Below are 19,120 nucleotides of genomic sequence, written 5' to 3'. Positions count from 1 at the left end.
ATATGTGCATGCCAGAATCCCCAGCCAACCTTGAGACTGGGGCCTGCTCCATGCTGGCCAAAATTTGAATCAGGCAGCTGGGCCAGGACTGGTACACAGGACCTCAGCAAAACAACTGCTTGACTAAGTCAACTTTTCACCAGCTGACAACTCCATGCCTCCCTAGGCCTTGGTCTCCCATCTAAAGAGTGGAGCTAACTCAGCCTAGAAGTTTAAGGGACCTTGAGTTGGTCACCCTCCCCCTCCTCTGCAAACCCAGGCGCCTAAAGCGGAAGAGTTTCAAACACTTTGATTCACTGTTAGCCCAGCTGATTTTCATTAACCTTTCCCCAAACCCACTATGTCTCTCAAAGAATGGGTCTGGTCCATCTGCGCAGAATTAACCAGCGAGATCAAGTTAAACGCAATTCCCAGACCCTACTTGGTTCTGAGCAGCTAGGTCGGCTCTCTGAGGCCGCATTTAATTTGCAAAATTTGCTCAGAAATCCCGAGCTCCCTGAAACTCAAGAACTCGCCTCCAAACCCAAAGCGTGAAGACTTTCTTCTTCGGAGACCCAACTGTTAGCATCAGGTCTCATTTTGTGGAAAGATACATTGACCAGAAAACCAGCGATAGGGACGGTTTCTACTACACAAATTACACACAACTTAAATTTCTGCGAGTAACTCAGTGCGACTCTGCTGTTCCCGTCCCACACGTTTCCCGGGGGTGGGGGGGTGGTGGCCAACCTCGGCGTCCAGCCTGGGTTCTCCAGACCCACTCGACCTCCCGGCCCGACCCGGCCGCGGGCTCCGGAGTGCGGCCACGGCCCCGGGTCGAGCGCCTCCCCACTACTCACCGTGGGCAGGTCGGTCCGAGTGCCGGGACGGTCGGCGGCGGAGTCGGAGGAGCTGGCGCCGGCGGCCCGGCCCAGCCCCGCTACACTTTAACCGGCAGCGCCCGCGCTCCGCGCGCTCCGGGCGGCCAGGAGGGGCACCGCGGGCGTCTCGGACCAGACCTGCTCCCGGCGGCGAGCGGGCGCCAGGCGGGCCTGCCGGGTGGGGCGGGCGGCTCGTGCGCGCACTCGCGCACCTGGCTCACCGCACGCACCGGTGCGCTGGGCCGGCGCGTGCGTGGCTGCCAGGGAGACGCTCGGACCCGGGCATTGATCCCGCGCGACCCCTGCAGGCCGGGCACTACATTCCCCACCCTGGGAGGGCGCCAGAGGGCCGCCCCTACCCGGGCGGTGCTGGGGAAGGCGGAGCCCGGAGGTGTGGCCCCGGGCGCCTGGATAAGAGCGCGGCCCGATGCCGATCCGGACCCCGCGCGGTGGCGGGCGGTGGCCCCGCGATGTCGCTAGTACTGCTGAGCCTGGCCGCGCTGTGCTGTGGGGCCGTGCCTCCGGAGCCGGTAAGCACCCCCTGTCCGCTCCCCTCTCCCGCGTTCCAGTCCCTCAAACCCGGACCCAAACGCGTCCCAACCCATCAGCTCTTGCTCCTCCGAGGCGTTCGCAGAGGGCCGTCTGAAGCCGGGATCGGGCGTCGGACTGCTTAAGTCTGGGGCGAGGGAATCAGACGGGTTCGGATGTCACCATGCGTTCTTGATCCAGCCATCTATGCTCAATAAGCCTCGTGTCCTCATCTGTCTAACTGAAGGGTCATATCCCTCACTCACCAGGATTTAGTGAAGGACAGCTAAAATAGGGGCCGTAAAATAGCAGCAAAGAGCCTAGCACTTAGTAGGCGTTCACTGTTGTTATTGCCTGGGGTCGCAAGAGCTGCTTCTACATTCCAGTCGCCTTTTTTGCCGTGTTCTTTTTGCTATACTGGGGCCCTTGTCCCCAGAGCTAAGCCCCTGAACTCTGCAGCTTTCCCTTCTTCCCCTGCCTTAAAGGACTGAGGGACTTTTCTGGGTCTTCAAACAAAACCTCATTTGCAAAATAGCGTTTGAAGCTATATTGCTGCCCTTAAGCATAGCATGCAGCATAAAAGCGTGATGTCATTTGCTGATGGAAAGGCATACCCTGCCTTGATGTCTTCAGCTCCTCTCCTTGTCCTGTCTCAGTTCAGAGCCCACCCCCTCACGCCACCGCACCCCTACCTTTCCCCTAGAGGAAGAATTCATTGCTTTTGCAGTACCTGCTACTAGGCCTGTAGCTTGAACTCTGTGCAAAGCTTAGAGCTGTGGCTTTGCTTCTTTCTAAAATTTATCTCAGCAGCCCCTTGACAAGAACTTAGCTCCCAGTATCACCATGGTGGCTTGTTTAAAAAACTGTCTGGTGACATCCCTTGGAGTTCAGCTTTAAAAAGACAAAGATGAGCGACTGACAGTTCCACCCAACTCATATTACTCAAATCAACAAAGTCTTGCCTTCTGTCTTCATGGTGTTGAGAAATGTTGAGGCTGCAAGGGCTCAAATTCCAGAGCCGGTGGACTTAACCACACTGTGTCATCTGTGTCACGGGAACTTGCTGCTTCCTTTTAGGTCTTGAATTTTATTCCCAAACCAAAGGACTAATTACTTTTTTTAATAAAAAGACATGAGCAGTTAATCCAAAGGATTTAATATTGGCCTTTCTTAGATACTGATGATATTCTTTATAAGTTCTTTTTAAAAGATAACATGATGAAATCATAGTTGCTTTATGATTTGGTAAATAGTTCGAGTGAGTCCTTTTATATCAGAAGGGGAATTTTTTTAAAGAACCTTGGAAAGGTACCATGGACTGCATTCTTCTGCTCTTCTTGGCACAGCCTGTCTTTAACCTGGGGAAACTCAATAAATATTCTAGACTGTCCTAGAAGGCTACAGTTAGTGTGAAGGGGCCTCTGTGATGGTCCAGAGTTATCCCCTGCTTGTGGCAGGGAAGGCTGAGCTGCAGAGAGGGGTGTAAACCCACCTTTGATCTTTAAGGGAGATGATGGCCAGGCTTGACGTTCAAGTAAATGGTGGTTAATCTATGGCCCATCATAGCCTATCATAGGGCTGCTTAATGTCTCCCAAATTGTGAGGTGGGACCAGATCAGCCTTTCTTTGAACATGCACCACTTGTATATGCATTTAAGGGAAAAGATGGTGTTTTGTCTAATTTGGCAAATGAAGTCTTGTGGTTTGCTGGTATTCAACATGGCACTCAGTTTCTTTCTCTCTTGCAGACAATTCAGTGTGGCTCTGAACCCGGTAGGTGCACTAGAAACAGGGCTTTACGTCAGAAGTACAGTTGGACTTTCAGGGGACCTGAATCCCGGCAGTAGGTCATCGAAGACCAGGCGCGGGTGAAGCCTCCATCTGCCCAAGGCAGAGCTCCCAGGGTTTCGGGTGGGCTGGTCTCCTGGCTGGAAAGAGGCACAGGAGATCAAGTGCCATGGGAGGGACGTCATTTACACTTGGGAACAGGAAGCAAATGTTTTAGAGAAGAAGGAGTGTTGGAGATGGTAGCATTTAAAGAATGGGTGTGTTTCTGCCCAAGAAATGTGGATGGACAGAGTGAGCTGGAGAAGAGATGGTACTGACAGAGACTAAGGGGTAGGAAGGGGGAGTCATGGGGGTAAGCTGGCTGGAGTCCGGGCTGAGGTGTGGGGTGGGCAGAAGCGATTCTAATAAACATGTCGAATAAATTAGATACATACATATGTATGAAGGGACCCAGAGTGGGCACATGTGCCCTGTAGGTTGGGCCTAGGAGGTTCAGCATCACCTTGGCTGCACATCAGCCAGCACTGAGAAATGTCTGGCCTGCCTTAGCTGAAAGAAGAGATGAGTTGTGAGTGAGGGGTGGTCACAGTGGGTCATGTAGAGCAAGTGGCATTGGACTGGGCTGGGGAAAGGGTGTCATGGGAAGTTTTGCCTTCTCCCAGGACTGTCTCCAGAATGGATGGTCCGACACACCCTGACCCCAGGAGACCTGAGGGACCTCCGAGTAGAAACTATTAAAAGCAATGTTGACCTGGAGGACTCTCCAATTTTGATGAACATAAGCTGGATCCTCCGGGCAGATGGTAAGTCTGCATCCATCAACGGTAAGGCCCGACATGTCTACTAAAGCAGAAATGGGCAGACTCTGTGGCCCGTGACGTCCCTTCCCGGCATACCCAGCAGAACGCATACACGCGTGCCGCAGATCCACCATACATGCCATGCGTGCACCACAGCCACGGACGAGAATGCGCACAGTAGCAGTATTCACAACAGCCAAAAACAAAACGCCTTCAATGCCTGACCGCAGACTTAGATTCACAAAACGGAGTCCAGTATATCAATTAGCATGAATGATTTATAACGATGTGTGGATGACTCTCACAAGCAAAAGAAGCCAGATTCGGGCGTTCATACTTACACCTCTAGACGCAGGCCTGCGGTCCTACCCACCAGATGATTCCACTAACGGAAAGTGCAAAACAGGCAAAACTACTCTATGTAGTCAGAAGTCAGGACAGAGGCTATTCTTGGGTAAAAGTTGCTCAGTTATGTCTGATTATTGGTGACCCTATGCACTCATTGTAGCCTCCCAGGCTACTCTGTCCATGAGATCCTCAGGCAAGAATGCTGGAATGAGTAGCCATTCCCTTCTCCAGGGGATCTTCCAAACCCAGGGATTGAACTCAGGTCTCCTGCATTGCAGGTGGATTCTTTACCATCTGAACCACCAGAGAAGCCCATTCTTGGGTGGGGAGTGACTGAAAGGAGGCCTGAGGGGCACTCCTGGGGTGTTCCTTGACCTGGGTACTGGCTGCACAAGTGCGAAAACTCATCAGGTGGTGTGCTGGTATTGGTGTGCTTTTTTACATGTTACACTGCTCTTCATGGAAGGAAGCGGGATAGGGCCAGAGATGATCTTGCAGGTTTAGGAAAACATTCTCTTGGGTAGATAACTTTTCCATCTCCCAAAGGACATCATGGAAGTCCTAGCATTTCTCTGAGGCACTTTGGATGAACCAATACTGGGGGCCTAAAGCTCATGTCTGTAGAGTCCCCTCACTAAATTCCGTACGGTCATAGTCTGGGAGTGCCAAGCACGGGGAAGTGAGCGAGCTCCAGTTCCTGCTCAGTCAGGTTCTCAGGGGCCAGGGGGAGGCAGACAGACTGTCAGGGGAATCCTGGAGGGACCTGTACTTCATCTTCGGTGGGGCTGAGGGGAGAGGAGGAGGAGCGGGCCCTGGTGAGACCACAGTAAATTAGATGGCATTTGGCTTCATCCCTGGCACAGAGTGAGCTCCTGTGTTTGTTAGCTGTCATTGTAGATGGTGGTGCATGAGTTGGGCCTTGAAGGAGAAAGAGTGACCCTATGCACCCAAGAACAGGAGGAAAAGGCATTGCAGGGCTGGATCAGCAAGGATAAAGGTACGGACAGAACAGGCTTGGCTGCTGAGGACACTGAGAGGCCTCTGCTCCACACAGCACACCTGTTCCTCTTAACAGAGGTCCAGGATAGTGTAAAGGTAGCCTCCTCTTTGCAGGTGCCTGTGAAACTCAGGCTCACCTATGAGGAGGAAAGGCTTTGGAATCTGAATCCATATGGTCCCTATGACCTTTGTAAGCTATGGCACAGCTCCCTGCAATTCCCAGCCTCGCTGACCCCTTCTGTAAACCGGGAACAATCATAGTGCCTACCTCTGAGGGCCACGGTGAGTGTGAAGGCAGGTAGGCTGTCTAGCATCAAATCAGCTACAGAGGAAGTACTAAATACACAACTGCCCTCTTACCCACCTTGGCAGCCAGCATCCGCTTGTTGAAGGCCACCAAGATCTGCGTGATGGGCAAAAGCCACTTCCAGTCCTACAGCTGCATCAGGTGCAATTACACTCAGGCCTTCCAGACTCAGACCAGACCCTCTGGTGGCAAAGTAAGCACTTGGAGACACTTGGGAGGGCTGTCACTAATCTGGGTCCTTTGTTGGGGGTGTGGATTTGTATTCACATACAGGCTGCTGACAGCTACAACCTGGAACCTAGATGTTCAGGTTCAAATCCCACTTGGGGCCATTTCTCTTCTGTGTGCCTTGGGCAAGTTAGCATCCCTGGGCCTCAATTTCCCCATCAGCAAAGTGAGGGAAGTGTTAGTCGCTCAGTCATGTCCAACTCTGTGACTCCATGGACTGTAGCCTGCCAGGCTCCTCTGTTCATGGAATTCTCCAGGCAAGAATACTGGAGTGGGTTGCCATTTCTTTTTCTAGGGGATCTTCCTGACCCAGGGATTGAACCCAGGTCTCCCACGTTGTGGGCAAATTCTTTACCGTTTGAGCCAGCAGGGGGGGCCCAAGTGAGGGAAACTGACCCTAAATTATATCCTGGCTCTAGAATTTTACACTTCTCTGATTCTGTGGGTTACACTGGCAAACTGTGTGGGGTCAATTTCCTTAGTAGACATTGGCTAGAGACATAAGTTTTAGCAGTGGGTTAAGGAATGAAATTATAGATGAAAAGGACGTGGCAAGTCAAGGGTTCCCGCTTTGCTTTGCAGTGGACGTTTTCCTACATTGGTTTTCCTGTCGAGCTGAACACAGTCTATTTCATTGGGGCCCATAACATCCCCAATGCAAATATGAATGAGGACGGTCCCTCCATGGCTGTGAACTTCACCTCCCCAGGTACACATCCTCACTCCTGTCTTATCCTCTGTCTTGCTGGGACACCTGATCTGGTATGTGGTTTGGTAGAGACAGGCCAGGTCCCCTGGATGAGATGTTTGGCCTTGCTGAGTCTCGGTTTCCTCATGTGTACTAGGGATACAGCAACTGCGTCACTCACAAGGAGAGGACTGAGTCAGGTGAAACAGAGGGGAAAGCCCATTCCTGTGCATTGGGCACTGACTGAGCACTTGACACCCATCATCTCACTCGGGCTGTCAAAACCCCCAAGGTTGGGACAGCCCTGATTTACAGATAAAAGAAACTGGGAGCTTAAGGAAGTTGCCCTGGTTACACACACAGCGCAGTGAAGCTGCTGGTCAAACTCTGGTCCTTCTTGACTGATGCACATCTGCCATTCTCTGCGGTCGACGCAAAACGCTTGTTCCAGTCTCAGCTTCTGGGCAGGATGTGTAGTTTGACCATGTGTGGCTGGTCTCTGAGGATGTACAGACTCCAGTGGGTCTGCCCCCTGAGCTGGGAGGAGAGGCCGATGGCACTGAGGTGAGCACTGGTTCTTTCCCTTGCTCTATGACACATGCTCAGCCCTCTGGTGTCACACCTGCACGATCACACATGGGGTCAGTGCGAGGATGAGACAAGGTCTTCGGTGAGGAGGGCCCAGCAAGGTGCCTGGCCCCAGCAGCTCCCACATCACTCCGGCTCGGGCTGGGTCATCTGTTCTGTCCCCACGCCTGTCCCTGTGCCAGCTGTGCCACTGAAGCCAAATGGGGGCAATTTCCAATCTGTTTGCATTCCTTGGTTCTGGTCTAGTGTATTCTCAGCATCACATCATTTACTACACAGTAGTTCCCAGGTTTCTTGGTGAGACCAAATCTCATTTTAAAAATATTTTGGAATACTTTTATAGAAAAGTTGCAAAGCTAGTACAAAGAGTTCCCATATAGTGCTCACCCAGTTTCTTACTGTTGATAAAGGCTTTTCTTTTACATAGGATATGTTACCACAATCTATCAGTCAAAACTAAGAGTCCAGCACTGGTATTTCTATGAACTAAAGTCCAGACTTTATTTGGATTTCATCTGATTTCCCACTAATGTCGTCTTTCTGTCCCAGTGGCATTTAGTCCCCAGTGTCTTCTTCATCTCATCTGGTCTGTGGCGGTCTCTTAGTGTTTCCGTGTTTCACGACCATGGGTCTTGAGGAGTGATGGCCATGCCTCCTGCAGGATGTTCCCCCAATCTGGGCTTGTCAGGTGTTTGTCTCATGATCAGACTGGGGATATAGGAATTTGATGAGAATTCTACAGGTGAAGCACTCTTCCTGTGGCGCCTGTGGGGTGGGTGACATGCACAGGACGTCACGGGTGATGCTCACCTGTGTCACTGTTGAGTGGTGTCTTGCCAGGTTTCTCCATGTAATCTAGTATCTTTCCCTTCCCCAGCTCTAGTTTTTGGAAACAAATCACTAAGTCTACCCCACCCTGGGGCGGAGGGGCACAGAGTAGGATTAAGCTCCACCTCTTGGAAGGGGCAGTATGTACACGTAATACCGAACCTCATTTTTCAAGAATGGCTGGTTTCGAGGTCTTCTCTTGGGGATCACAGATAGCATTCTGATAAAGGCTGTATTCAAATTAGATTCTGGTTATCATTTCGCAGGTAGATAGTCTTCTGTTTAACAGTATGTTAGCATCTTATTTCCATCTGCTATCTGCCCTCATCGGAAATGTTCTGGCAATTCATTACAGGTGTGTAAGCATGTGTTGTGTGCACATGTGTTGGCACTGGGGTGGAGCAGGGTTACTTTTTTCTAAAATGTGAAAACTTTCAAATTTCCAGGGTGCCTGGACCATGTAATGAAATATAAAAAAAAATGCATCGAGGCAGGTAAGTAAATTCAGCATTTGCTTTTGTTATGAGAAGAAATCCATAGCTCGAGCCAGCACAGCTCAATCAGACTTTTTACGATGAAGGAACTGAGGCCTAGAGTAGGTCTGTTATGTATCCAAACTGCTCAGTGAAGGCTGATCCCCAACCTGACAAACTCTTGGTAGGTTTATGCGGTGAGCAAGTCACAGGAAAAACACCCCATTCCCTTGATTAAAGTAACATTTTAGCCCCAAACAAAGGCCCTCTCTGCCTGGATGGGACTCCATTAAAGTCCTCCGCCTGCTCAGACACCAGCACCACTGAGCTGTGGCCACAGGGACCTATCTGGATTTGCAAACATTCAAGGTGGCAGCATTAGCTAAAGTAATGGCCTAGAAGCATGCTCCCAACCTGTGACCTCACAGGGGTCACAGCTCACAGGCAGCCTGTTAGAAACTGCCCCTACCCTCTGATTTTTGAAATAAGCCCCTTCAGGTTAATCAGTCCCAACCATCCAATTTCCAAGGTGTTTACAAGGATTTCTGTGCATTTCTGGGTAATGATAGTCTTAGGGTGCTAATGAGGCTAATGGTTTGGAGGCACCAGCCCCTGTCTTTTAGGCACCCCCGCCCCACAGGCGTCCTTGTGAACCCCAGCAGGCCGAGCATGTGTCTCCTGCTGATGGTGGACTTGGAGCTTGCGCCTCCTTGTAGCCCCCTGCCGGCATCTGGAGCGGCGGACCCTTTGGGGTGTAGGGGGCCCGAGGGCCTTGAATCAGTCCTGGGACCCAACCCCTAAAGACAGTAAGATAGCTGGGAGTGAGGGCTTGAAATGGCCTCCTGGGTGGGGAAAATAATGCATGCTCTTCTATATCATGTTCCTGGAAATGAACCAAGTGCTGATTTGCAAGGCACATGATTGAAACAACTGGCTTTTCTCACAGAGTAGACCTGTCAGGGTATTCTGTTAAGCCATGAGGCACTTCCTTATTTCCTGACGTTCGGTTAAGCTGGGGCAGAGCAGGCTGATGGATGGAGTTCTGGAATCCAGAGTATTCTAGCTCTAGCTGAATTCACTCACTCTATAAACTCAGACATGTCTCCTAAGCTGTGGCTCTTGCTCCCCATCCCGGAAAGGGAGAAATCCTGACCCCCAGCCCTTCACTCCAAATGGATGCCGAGAGTAGAAGAGAGCAGTAGAACCTGGCCTGTGCCTCCCATCACCGTCAGCCCAGGGAAGCTGTTTTCAGCAAAGCAGTGACGTGGGGTCACTAAACTTTCTTGGGCAGCAGGTTACTCTGAGATGATAAATAGAAGACACGCTGTGTAGTAGCTTGTATCTTGTGGAGGTGTGCCTCAGAACAGACATCTGTTTTGGTCAAGCCCTTTCGGGGACTTAACTGAGGGCTCAGTTTGCAGCTCCATCCTTGTGATTCTCATGACTCACAGGAAGTCTGTGGAAGCCAAACATCACCGCTTGCAAGAGGAGCGCGAACACGGTGGAAGTGAATTTTACCACCAGTCCCCTTGGAGACAGATACATGGCGCTCATCCAAAGTACCGCCGTGATTGGGACTTCCTACGTGTCAGAGGTGCTTTCTTCCCCTCATGTCCTCAAGACCAGTCCTGTCCTCCACCCCCAGCTCTCCTTCCCTTGGGGAACTTCCCTGGACAGACTCTTTTGAGAGAGCAACAGGCAGGACTGACTGATATACAAACGTGCTGGGCTATTTTGATTAATTAAAAAAAACAAAACCAAGCCCCCTGGGGGCATCTCTGGAAACATCCCTGTGAACCTAAAACCCACCAAAGGTAGAGGTCTCAGAAGTACAGAGTGCATCTGGCTCACGCAAATTAACGAGTTCCAGTCAGTCTGGGAAGAGCAGTGGCTTCACTGGCAGTCTTTAACCTACTCCCTCCTATGCTCCTAATTCTTGATTTTGTCTCACTCACCTGCACCAGAAGGAACTAACTCGAACTTCCGTGGTGGTTCACGTGACTGGGGAGAGTGAAGGTGCTGTGGTCCAGGTAAAGCTGAACAAGATGCTCTGGCGGGGACAGAACGGGGCTCACTGACCCACTGCACCGCCACTCGCTGCTTTTGAGCGGTCCGTTCTGGTTGGAGCAGATGCGTTCTCTCCTCGGCTCGCTTCTGCCAGCAGCCTCTCTGCCATTATGTGATGTTGATGGGGAATCCATGAGGTCAGGAAGGTGAACTTATTGTTAAGGTCCCTTTGGCTTCTGTGAGTGGCTGATGACTTTCCAATGTGTTTTTATTCCCATTTGCTGTCACAGAGCCACAAAGGAATTCTGAGACAGGAATACCATTTTGTTATCCCAAGCCTCCATTTCCACTGCAAAATGAAGTAAAATTCCTGATCGGTTTATGAACTTTGAAGGGCAACTCTGTCCTCTCGGGGCCCGTGATTAGTCCACTGGAGAACGGAAGTCAGACCAGCAGATGCTCTCAGGGCTCTTTCTGCTCCGAGTTCATGTTATTGAGGGTCCCACTGGAACAGAGCCACACCCAAGATATAAGACTCTTTTGTTCTTCATTCCTGGGGACATAAAGGCAGCACTCAGACATGCCCAGGGGAGCAGATACCCATCAGCATGTTCGAACTGCACCTCTTTTCTAAGGAACCAGACTCTCCTAGTCCCAAGGGACTTAAAAGTGCTGATTAGGTCAAGAGGCGTCCCACTGCCCTATTTTTTGAGGACATATTTATGTATTAGGATGCAACCTAACCCTTTTAGATAAGGAAACTAACCTCTTAGTGGGCATCCCGTGTGGCTCAGTGGTAAAGAATTTGCCTGCCAATGCAAAAGATGCGGGTTTGATTCGAGTCGGGAAGATTCCCTGGAGAAGGAAGTGGCAACCCACTCCAGTATTCTTGTCAGGGAAATCCCATGGATAGAGCAGCTTGGTGGGCTACATACAGTTCATGGGGTTGCAGTCGGACACAACTGAGCATGCAAAACCTCTCAGCAACATGTACAAAGTTTAGATCCATAACCCCGGAGTTGTAGGTGTCTGGTCTTAGGTCACTGGTCTGGATTTTAGGGCTTTATAACAGAAGTATGACCAAGGGGAAAAAAAACGCCTTACTACAATGCCAGAGAGGGGTTGAAGCTAGGAAAAAAGGGATGAGAAGTTCTGGTGAAAAGTAGGAATAATGCTAAGCCCCTTGCTTCTCCTTAGCTGACTCCGTATTTCCATACATGTGGCAACGACTGCATCCGACAAAGAGGAACCGTGGTGCAGTGCCCACAAACGGGAGTCTCTTCTCCTCAGGATCATGGTAGGTGCCCAGCACAGAGCCTCAGGACAGGAAGGACCCCAGCCCTACCCCATTCAGAATGCAACAGGCTGGGGGTGTGGGGGTAGAGTGAGAGAGGGTCCTGGCCTGTGGGTGCTGAACAGGGTGCAGGGAAAGATAGCGGTTCTGTGCCCAACAGCTACAATAGGAATAGGAATGAGGCTTCATTTATGAGATCAAGATCCTGACCAAGCAGGACATACAGAAGAAGGGAAAGAAAAAAAATCAGTGGTGCAAAATAGATGTTCAGAACACCCCAAGGGTCTGCTGAAAAACGTCAGTGGTGTAAAAGGACTGAGTGTATGAAGGAACGTGCATTTCACTGCATTTTGACTTTCTTATCTGTCTCAGTAGCCCAGGGCCGGCTGTTACTGTAACTCGATGCGGCCACACAGACATTTGGATAACAAATTAGGAATAGTGGCCCCGGGGAGACACACCTCGTTGGTGCCTGAGAGCAGCCTGTTCTGGAGAATGTCTCTCTGGATTTAATGATGTTAGTTCTTTCAAATTAAATGCTTCCGGAACTAGCCCGGCATAGGGTCAAAAGTTGGAAGGTGCTGTTTTTAGATACCCAGCCTCCTGACAATCCTGCTGTGTGGGCACAGTGCCGACGGATTCCTGAGCAGTTTCACACCCTGGAGCTTAACTGACTCTCAGCATTCCTGTGACCGGGTGGCATTACCCTCACATTTGTCAGTCTGACAGAACAGCCTTTAAAGATGCCCTCTATGCATACTATGTATTATATGAAGTAATTGCACCCGGAATAACATTAATTCATCAAAGAACAACAACAAAAAAAACCTGAATGTAAACTCTGGTTACCACAGTGAAAATGTGGACTAAAAGACCAAAGTGATTTTGAAGGACCATTCCTAAACTCCTGGGCCCCCTCTCCTTTTTGAGCATCTAGTGAAAGACCTGGACACTCTATAAAAAAAAAAAAATACCGATCTGCAGAGATCTACTGACTGTTGGCTTTGAAGGAACCCAAACTTGTCTACAAAGCGTCAAATAAAAATTTTAGTCTTCAAATAAGAGAAAAATCTGGTTGTGTGCTGCTTAAGATAAATAAGTTCTGTTCTCCCCAGACAGAAGTGTGCTGGGTGGCTGGCTGCCTCTCCTCCTGTCCGCTCTGCTTGTGGCTACATGGGTGCTGGTGGCTGGCATCTATCTGATCTGGAGGCACGGTAAGGGTTATAATTCAGCTCTTTAAAGAATGACGCTGATTTTTTCTTTTAAAGGAGCTTCCTCCAGAGGCAATCACATTTTGGCATCAGAATAGAGTCAGACCACATTTATTTAATACCTTAGAGCTCTCCTAAAGACTGATCATACCTGCAAGGGTAAAGCAAAGGTTGGGACTCAGGATTTCACTCACCTTTTTAAGTCACCTTTTTCTTTAAATCACTGAGGCACCTACCAAGACTGAAATGGTCCAAAGATAGCTAATAACAAACTGCCCCTTATTCGAGATAGCGGATCTACGCTAGTTCCTACTTTTTTAAAATAAGTTCTTCCAAGGCGTAAGAAAAACACTGTGGCAAGAATACACAGGAGAACTGTACAAAAAAGACCTTCACGACCCAGATAGGCACGATGGTGTGGTCACTCACCTAGAGCCAGACATCCTGGAGTATGAAGTCAAGTGGGCCTTAGGAAGCATACAACGAACAAAGCTGGTGGAGGTGATGGAATTCTAGCTAAGCTATTTCAAATCCTAAAAGATGATGCTGTGAAAGTGCTGCACTCAATATGCCAGCAAATTTGGAAAACTCAGCAGTGGCCACAGGACTGGAAAAGGTCAGTTTTCATTCCAATCCCAAAGAAGGGCAATGCCAAAGAATGCTCAAACTACCGCACAATTGTATTCATTTCACATGCTAGCAAAGTAATACTCTAAGTTCTCCCAGCTAGGCTTTAACAGTATATGAACCTAGAACTTCCAGATGTTCAAGCTGGATATAGAAAAGGCAGAGGAACCAGAGATCAAATTGCCGACATCCACTGGATCATAGAAAAAGCAAGAGAATTCCAGAAAAAACATCTGCTTCATTGACTATGTGAAATCCTTTGACTGTGTGTATGGATCACAACAAACTGGAAAATTCTTACAGAGATGGGAATACCAGATGACCATATCTGCCTCCTGTGAAACCTGTATGCAGGTCAAGAAGCAACAGTTAGAACTGGACATGGAACAACAGACTGGTTCCAAATTGGGAAAGGAGTACATCAAGGCTATATATTGTCACCCTGATTGTTTAACTTATATGCAGAGTACATCATGTGAAAGGCCAGGCTGGATAAAGTGCAAGCTGGAATCAAGATCACTGGGAGAAATATCAATCACCTCAGATATGCAGATGACACCTTATGGCAGAAAGTGAAGAAGAACTAAAGAGCCTCTTGATGAAAGTGAAAGAGAAGAGTGAAAAAGCTACCTTAAAACTCAACATTTAAAAATGAAGATCATGGCATCCGGTTCCATCACTTCATGGTAAAGAGATGGGGAAACAATGGAAACAGTGACAGACTTTCTTTTCTTGGGCTCCAAAATAAATGCTGATGGTGACTGCGGCCATGAAATTAAGATGCTTGCTCCTTGGAAGAAAAGCAGTAACAAACCTAGACAGCATATTAAAAAGCAGAGACACTACTTTGCTGACAAACGTCCGTATAGTCAAAGCTATGTTTTTTCCAATAGTCATGTAGGGATGTGAAAGTTGGGCCATAAAGAAGGGTGAGCACCAAAGAACTGATGCTTTTGAACTGTGGTGTTGGAGAAGACTCTTGAGAGTCCCTCGGACTACAAGGAGATCAAACCAGTCAATCCTAAAGAAAATAAACGCTGAATATTTACTGGAAGGACTGATGCTGAAGCTGAAGCTCCAATACTTTGGTCACCTGATGGGAACAGCTGACTCATTAGAAAAGACACTAGTGCTGGGAAAGATCGAAGGCAGGAGGAAAAGGGACGACAGAGGACGAGATGGTTGGATGGCAACACTGACTCAATCGACAGGAGTTTGAGCAAACTCCGGAAGTTGGTGATGGGCAGGGAAGCCTGGCACGCTGCAGTCCATGAGGGTGGCAAAGAATTGGATACGACTGAGTGACTGAACAACAAGGATCTTGCCAACCCAAAAACAGTGAACACTTGAATGAGAAATCAGATACCAGTATTGATATAAACTGCTAGGGGGAGGCCCACTGATAACCTCTGCTTTCCCCTCCCCTCTACACACAGACATGGAAATGCAGCGTTTGAGCTGTCTGTGATGTTACAGATAGAACAAGATTAATCCCGTGTTCTTTCTTAGGTAAGCAAGCCGTATCGAACTCTGACCTTAGAAATACTTCTATTAGTGGGAATTGTTTGACCTGTATCTATTCATTACAGTAGTTTCATAACTAGCTTCCATTCTGTACCATGTATAGGACAGAATTCCAGTTGACCAGCTGAAATGACCTACCACTTAACCTTATGTAACTGTAAAGAAACCCTACCACCTACAGGTAGAAGATGGAATTACTACTGAGTTGACGCAACTCAAAACAGGATGTGAAAGGGCAGAGGTCAGCTGTCCTTTTTATGTATGGCTCTGAAAATCCTACAGTTACAACCACCCACCTGAAACAGAGTACTCTGAACCTAAATAGTTTCTGTGAATTTATGTGAAAAGGGATGGGCTTGATCAAGAGAACTCAGTGACAGGGACTTAGAAAATAAATCTTTTGCAGCATCTTTAAGGTTTAAGTACTGGTATATTTCAGATCATGTGTATGAAAGGAACTTTAGGGATATTCTCCTCTCTGGCAGTAGTAACACCTCTGATGCTCAGCCAGTGTGCCCTAGCAAGGGGTCATTTATCTGCCATGGTTTCGACAGGCGTGAAAGCCTGTTACTTGCTGTGCAGAGATGACATAATGCTTCTCTCCCCCACAGAAAGGATCAAGAAGACTTCCTTCTCAACTACCACGCTACTGCCCTCCATTAAGGTTCTTGTGGTTTACCCTTCTGAAATATGCTTCCATCACACAGTTTGTTACTTCACTGAGTTTCTTCAAAACCGCTGCAGAAGTGAAGTTATCCTTGAGAAGTGGCAGAAAAAGAAAATAGCCGAGATGGGTCCCGTGCAGTGGCTTACCACTCAGAAGCAAGCAGCGGATAAGGTCATTTTCCTTCTTTCCAATGGTAACACCACGTGCGATGGTAACTGTGACGAGAAGGAGGGCGGCCCCTGTGAGAGCTCCCGAGACCTGTTCCACCTCGCTTTTAACCTCTTCTGCAGTGATCTGAGAAGCCAGGCTCATCTGCACAAATACGTGGTGGTCTACTTCAGAGAGGGTGACATCGCAGACAGCTACAGGGCACTCAGCGTCTGCCCCACGTACCGCCTCACGAAGGACGCTACAGGTTTCTGTGCAGAGCTCCTCCGTGCCAAGCAGCATGTGTCGGTGGGGAGAAGGTCACGCGCCTGTCACTACAGCTGCTGCTCCCTGTAGCCCAGCCACGAAGCAGGAGACCCTAAAGCCTTCTGACCCCTCCAATCACAGGGAAAAAAGGGTCTGTAAGCATCTGAAGTTTACCATATAGGCTACTTGCAGGGAGGATTACAGCTGAACCCTGAACAACCCAAGGGTGCTGACCCCTCTGCAGCGGAAAATCCAGGGAGAACTTCACAGTCCATCATCTGTATCCATGGCTCAACCATCTGCAGATGTGTAGTGCATTACTTACTGAAAAAAATGCACTTAAGTGTATCTGCCCAGTTCAGACTTGTACTGTTCAAGAGTCAACCATATGTATATCTGCTTGAGCAAAAGGAATAGGGAGGATTTACAACAGGATAATTTATAAAGGAATATATACACCTTAATCTAGTAATTAAATGTTATACCAATAAAATTGTTATAAACATTACCAAAGACTGTGGCATTAAAAACGGAAACTAAATTTATAACTCTAAACCTCAATTTCATATCTAAAAATCAGGAACACTGTACAACTATAGCCACAGTGATAATCAGTAATAAAGCATTTCCCACCTGAACATCCAGTCCTGAATAGGGCATGCCCTGCAGAGTAGGTAGAACTGTTTAGCTCTGTAACTAAGTTTAATTAATGAAGGCCAAAACTGAGAGTCCTCACTAGTTCAATAACTTCTTAAGTGAAAAACCCTCTATAACACACAAAAATCTTTATAACAGACATAGGGACTAACAGGCTGCGCCGATCTTTGCTGACCATGTGCCCTACTCTGTGTGGAAACACTTCTACACCTGGTATTTGCATAGGACCCTCCCTCTGAACCAGCTGAACTAGCCTCATGTCCTACCTGACTCTTGGGCAGGGGATTTTTAACATCAACAAAATATATCACTTACAGAGCTGATGTCTACCTTCGCCCAAAGTTACCCATTAGAAGTTAACTGTCAGAATTCAGAGTTTGTTGATTATACGTAACTTTTCATGTTCAAAACAAAAATAATTCCTATGTTGAAGTTAGCCCTCTTGAAGTAATTAATTTTTTATAAATGAGTTGTTATACTGTTTTACTTAAGTAAAAAAACAGAATCTACCTTGGCATTACAGAACATAGAGATGGGTGGCATTTTAAGTCTTCCAGTTTTTTTTACTTTTCTCAAAGCATCTTTTCCTTAATGCAGAAGTCACGAAAGTCGGTTATATTACCATTTGTATTTCTCTAGGAAAGCCTGTCTCTCTCACACAGTGCAAGCCTGCATCTGCTCTAGAGTGTGGATCAGTCTCAGGTGGACGGCTGTTAAAATGTTTTGTCGCGTATCCCTAAAGGGCCATGCCACTCCTCTGATACATGCCTCGCTGCTGCTGCTGCTAAGTCGCTTCAGTCGTGGCCGACCCTGTGCGACCCCATAGACGGCAGCCCACCAGCCTCCCCCGTCCCTTGGATTCTCCAGGCAAGAACACTGGAGTGGGTTGCCATTTCCTTCTCCAACACATGAAAGTCAAAAGTGAAAGTGAAGTCGCTCAGTTGTGTCCGACTCTTAGCGACCCCATGGACTGCAGCCTACCAGGCTCCTCCGTCCATGGGATTTTCCAGGCGAGAGTACTGAGTGGGGTGCCACTGCCTTCTCCGGATACATATCTTACAAAGACCAAAAAAAGAAGCAGAGTGTACAGCTTCACAAGCAAATAATTAGTAATGCCTGAGGCAAAACAGTTAATGTGGTAAAGCTCACTTACTTGTCGTGTTCAGTTTGCATGGTGCTTTTAAGTGCTGATAGTAAAAAATGGACATGACCTATGTCAAAACATGGACCAGAAACCAAGTTCCTCTGAATCAACCTCTACCAGTTTTAAGAGCAAATTGCTATTATGTGAAGAGCTATTATAAACAGAATTCATTATGCTTTTAGAACTAGGTAGCTAGTATTAAATTGTGTGGAAACAATCCAGAAATGTAAAATCATAGTGTATAAACTTAATTAAAAATTAAAAATAAAAATTAAAATAGCATACAGTTTTCAGATTGAGGGCAAGCATCCCAAAGAAGAGAAGCAAGTTAAAATTTTGTCACATTGGCAGGCTCTTCTTTGTTTCCAACCTGCTGAGCACACACTCAAGATAATCCTATTTATTTAAAATACTCTAATATTTCTCCATGTCCTAAACTTCCAGCCATCCTTTTTTTTTTTTTGGCCCAAATGTTTACGGGGTCTTACTGCCCTGACCAAGGATTGAACCTATGATCATAGCAGTGAATGCGCTGACTCCTAACCAGTGGACCGCCAGGGAAAGCTCCCAACCATCCTTGTTTCTGTATTCCACTGGCCTGAGTCTCTTACCTTCACCTACTTTTTCTTTCTGCCAGTCCCACCCCCAGCCCCAGTTCTAGAGATCATACTGAACAAGAAGTACTCTGAGAACTTTCACTTGTTTTTCAGGTCAAGGAAGACTGAGGAGCTACTGATTAAGTTAGTAATTATGACAGGTATCTTGTCTAAATTATATATAAACCATTTCTATTTGGCTTTAGGAAGAAAATGAGTTTGCCTTTTCTGTTTCTGTTCTGGTCAAATAGTGACTGGTTTCCTTTCCCAAGCCCACCCCAGATCATGTGGGTAACAAAAGCCAACCAGCCCAACCTTAAATCTTTGCTCTGGAAATCTGGACCTGAATGGGCCCCGCTACTTTTTGTAATCCAAGAGAAAAATTTAAAAATGGAAAGAAACAACAACAAAAATACCTTTTTTCCCCCAAGGAATTTTAGCAGCATACAGAAGTCATGACATACGTTTATGCTATACAAGAGGGAAAATGTGTAATCAGACATTTCTCACAATTCAGGTACTCACACACCCACCCCTCATGGGT

General features: G+C 47.9%; 2 protein-coding genes across 5 annotated transcripts in view; one reads left to right on the top strand and one right to left on the bottom strand.

Annotated features, from left to right (window-relative positions):
• CHDH (choline dehydrogenase) overlaps nucleotides 1–1,130 on the bottom strand; it is a 95,097-nt gene extending 93,967 nt beyond the window's left edge. The window contains exon 1 of the mRNA XM_070359812.1: nucleotides 840–1,130. The gene's annotated coding sequence lies outside the window, so the exon portion shown is untranslated. The remainder of the gene's footprint in view (nucleotides 1–839) is intronic.
• A 185-nt stretch (nucleotides 1,131–1,315) lies between these two features.
• IL17RB (interleukin 17 receptor B) lies at nucleotides 1,316–19,105 on the top strand. Of its 4 annotated transcripts, none has more exons than XM_070359813.1 (11): nucleotides 1,316–1,390; nucleotides 3,137–3,161; nucleotides 3,839–3,979; nucleotides 5,696–5,823; nucleotides 6,441–6,567; nucleotides 8,409–8,456; nucleotides 9,887–10,029; nucleotides 10,403–10,465; nucleotides 11,640–11,739; nucleotides 12,852–12,950; nucleotides 15,710–19,105. In XM_070359813.1, exons 1-11 carry the CDS (start codon nucleotides 1,331–1,333, stop codon nucleotides 16,267–16,269), a joined length of 1,494 nt encoding a protein of 497 aa, XP_070215914.1. In that variant the 5' UTR covers nucleotides 1,316–1,330; the 3' UTR covers nucleotides 16,270–19,105. The 4 variants fall into 4 exon arrangements, with proteins under 4 accessions (XP_070215914.1, XP_005896528.1, XP_070215915.1 ...); XM_005896466.2 differs by having other exon boundaries at nucleotides 10,400–10,465; XM_070359814.1 differs by lacking the exon at nucleotides 12,852–12,950 and having other exon boundaries at nucleotides 10,400–10,465.
• The last annotated feature ends 15 nt before the right edge of the window (nucleotides 19,106–19,120 follow it).

The sequence above is a fragment of the Bos mutus genome, chromosome 22 (assembly GCF_027580195.1).
Source record: "Bos mutus isolate GX-2022 chromosome 22, NWIPB_WYAK_1.1, whole genome shotgun sequence".
In the NCBI taxonomy this organism is placed as follows: Eukaryota; Metazoa; Chordata; class Mammalia; order Artiodactyla; family Bovidae; genus Bos; species Bos mutus.
Note: the sequence above shows the minus strand (reverse complement) of the source record. Positions and strands in the feature narration are given on the sequence as shown.

Bases quoted from the DNA above. Each gene is read 5' to 3' on its own strand.
- IL17RB (XM_005896466.2), top strand. From the start codon at position 1,331: ATGTCGCTAGTACTGCTGAGCCTGGCCGCGCTGTGCTGTGGGGCCGTG. The intron at 3,162-3,838 runs GTAGGTGCACTA...GCCTTCTCCCAG, and splicing joins TCAGTGTGGCTCTGAACCCG to GACTGTCTCCAGAATGGATG. The intron at 6,568-8,408 runs GTACACATCCTC...TCAAATTTCCAG, and splicing joins TGTGAACTTCACCTCCCCAG to GGTGCCTGGACCATGTAATG.